We start from the raw sequence: 1,512 nt of genomic DNA, 5'->3' as shown, positions 1-1,512 counted from the left end.
ATTATAAGTATTGATACTTAAAGAACTACCAAACCTACTAATTTTCTCTATGGAGGGACTGACTTAATGTCTAATTAAAAAATAATTTTCTTTTTCTTTCTTTCAAAGACAGAGCCTCACTTTATCATCCTTGGTAGAGTGCCGTGGCGTCACACCTCACAGCAACCTCCAACTCCTGGGCTTAGGTGATTCTCTTGCCTCAGCCTCCTGAGTAGCTGGGACTACAGGCGCCAGCCAGAATGCCCGGCTATTTCTTTGTTGCAGTTTGGCCAGGGCCAGGTTCAAACCCGCCACCCTCAGTATATGGGGCCGGTGCCCTACCCACTGAGCCACAGGCACCGCCCTAAATAATAATTTCAATATTAAACCCATGAGACACAAAGACACACTGAGAAATAGCAAAATAATAAAGGTGAACAATTAATTCAGTATCTTCAAATGGAGTCTCGAACTGCAAAAGTTGACTTTTTTTTATTGTTGGGGATTCACTGAAGGTACGAGAAACCAGGTTACACTGATTGCATTTTTTAGGTAAAATCTCTCTTACAATTGTGTCTTGCCCCCAAAAGGTGTGTCACACACCAAGACCTCACCCCAAAGTTGACCATTTTTGAAATGTAATTACCATCTTTATCAATACCAGCACCCAGAACTAGCCACCAACAATAAATATACCAGATTCTCACCTTCAGAAATGCTGGAATCATGGAACATGGTTTCAAAAGCTTGGTGTGTTTCTGCAAAAGAGGGCCTGTCAGCAGGGCTCCACTTCCAGCCTGTGTAACAGAAGAAGAATTATCAAAAGCTCTTTGCAGGGATTATATGTCTAGTGGCATACCTAATAATGAGGCATGCATCACGACAAGTGCTTATCAGAGCAAAGTTAAAAGCATGGCTACAATCACAGTGATGTGGCTGCTTCTCAGCTCTAGACTCAGAAGTAATATGAACCCACTTCCTCAGGCTGGCCCTTCTATTTATCCTGAGTGCTCATGCCCTCTACTCCCTCTACTGTAAAAGTAGGAAAAGAGATGGGGAAATGGTTTAGAAAATGACAAATTTTCTTCCACTTGAAAAATGAAGCAAAACCTGTCTTCAAACTCAGTCTAGTTTTATAAATAATTAACTGTATATATTCAGAGATACAACAGGATATCAGAAAGGAGGAGCTCAGAGTTCACATTTGACAAAGGATAGCAGCCAATGCTCTAGCAGAAAAGAACACCAAGACTCACGTTCAAACACAACTGCAATGCAATTCACTGCTCACCTTTCTATTTTCTCATCTTTAAGCAGTCAGATGCTTCTGTTGATTCATCAGAAGTCATTTCTATTTGCTTTAGTCTCTATTGATCATTCTTATCTAGCTGAAAGCAGCGCCCCCTACTTAATCTCTAAACTTTGTTCTTATTAAATATACAATTTTTAAAATCAGGTCAATATTTCTGCCATGAACAACTATTCTTGGATTCCAATAAGAGTAAATGCTGTATTATATGAAAACTGGCTAAT

The 1,512-nt window shown here is 39.9% G+C and overlaps 1 protein-coding gene across 1 annotated transcript in view; it reads right to left on the bottom strand.

Moving 5' to 3' along the window:
- The window catches only part of ABL2 (ABL proto-oncogene 2, non-receptor tyrosine kinase), a 41,414-nt gene that overhangs the window by 11,511 nt on the left and 28,391 nt on the right, over positions 1 to 1,512 (bottom strand). Inside the window, exon 9 of the mRNA XM_023510811.1 lies at positions 687 to 785. Within this exon, the coding sequence (XP_023366579.1) occupies positions 687 to 785 (99 nt within the window). The remainder of the gene's footprint in view (positions 1 to 686; positions 786 to 1,512) is intronic.

Source organism: Otolemur garnettii, unplaced genomic scaffold, assembly GCF_000181295.1.
Source record: "Otolemur garnettii isolate 467f Iridium unplaced genomic scaffold, OtoGar3 scaffold00016, whole genome shotgun sequence".
In the NCBI taxonomy this organism is placed as follows: domain Eukaryota; kingdom Metazoa; phylum Chordata; class Mammalia; order Primates; family Galagidae; genus Otolemur; species Otolemur garnettii.
This window is presented reverse-complemented; position numbering and strand designations above follow the sequence as displayed.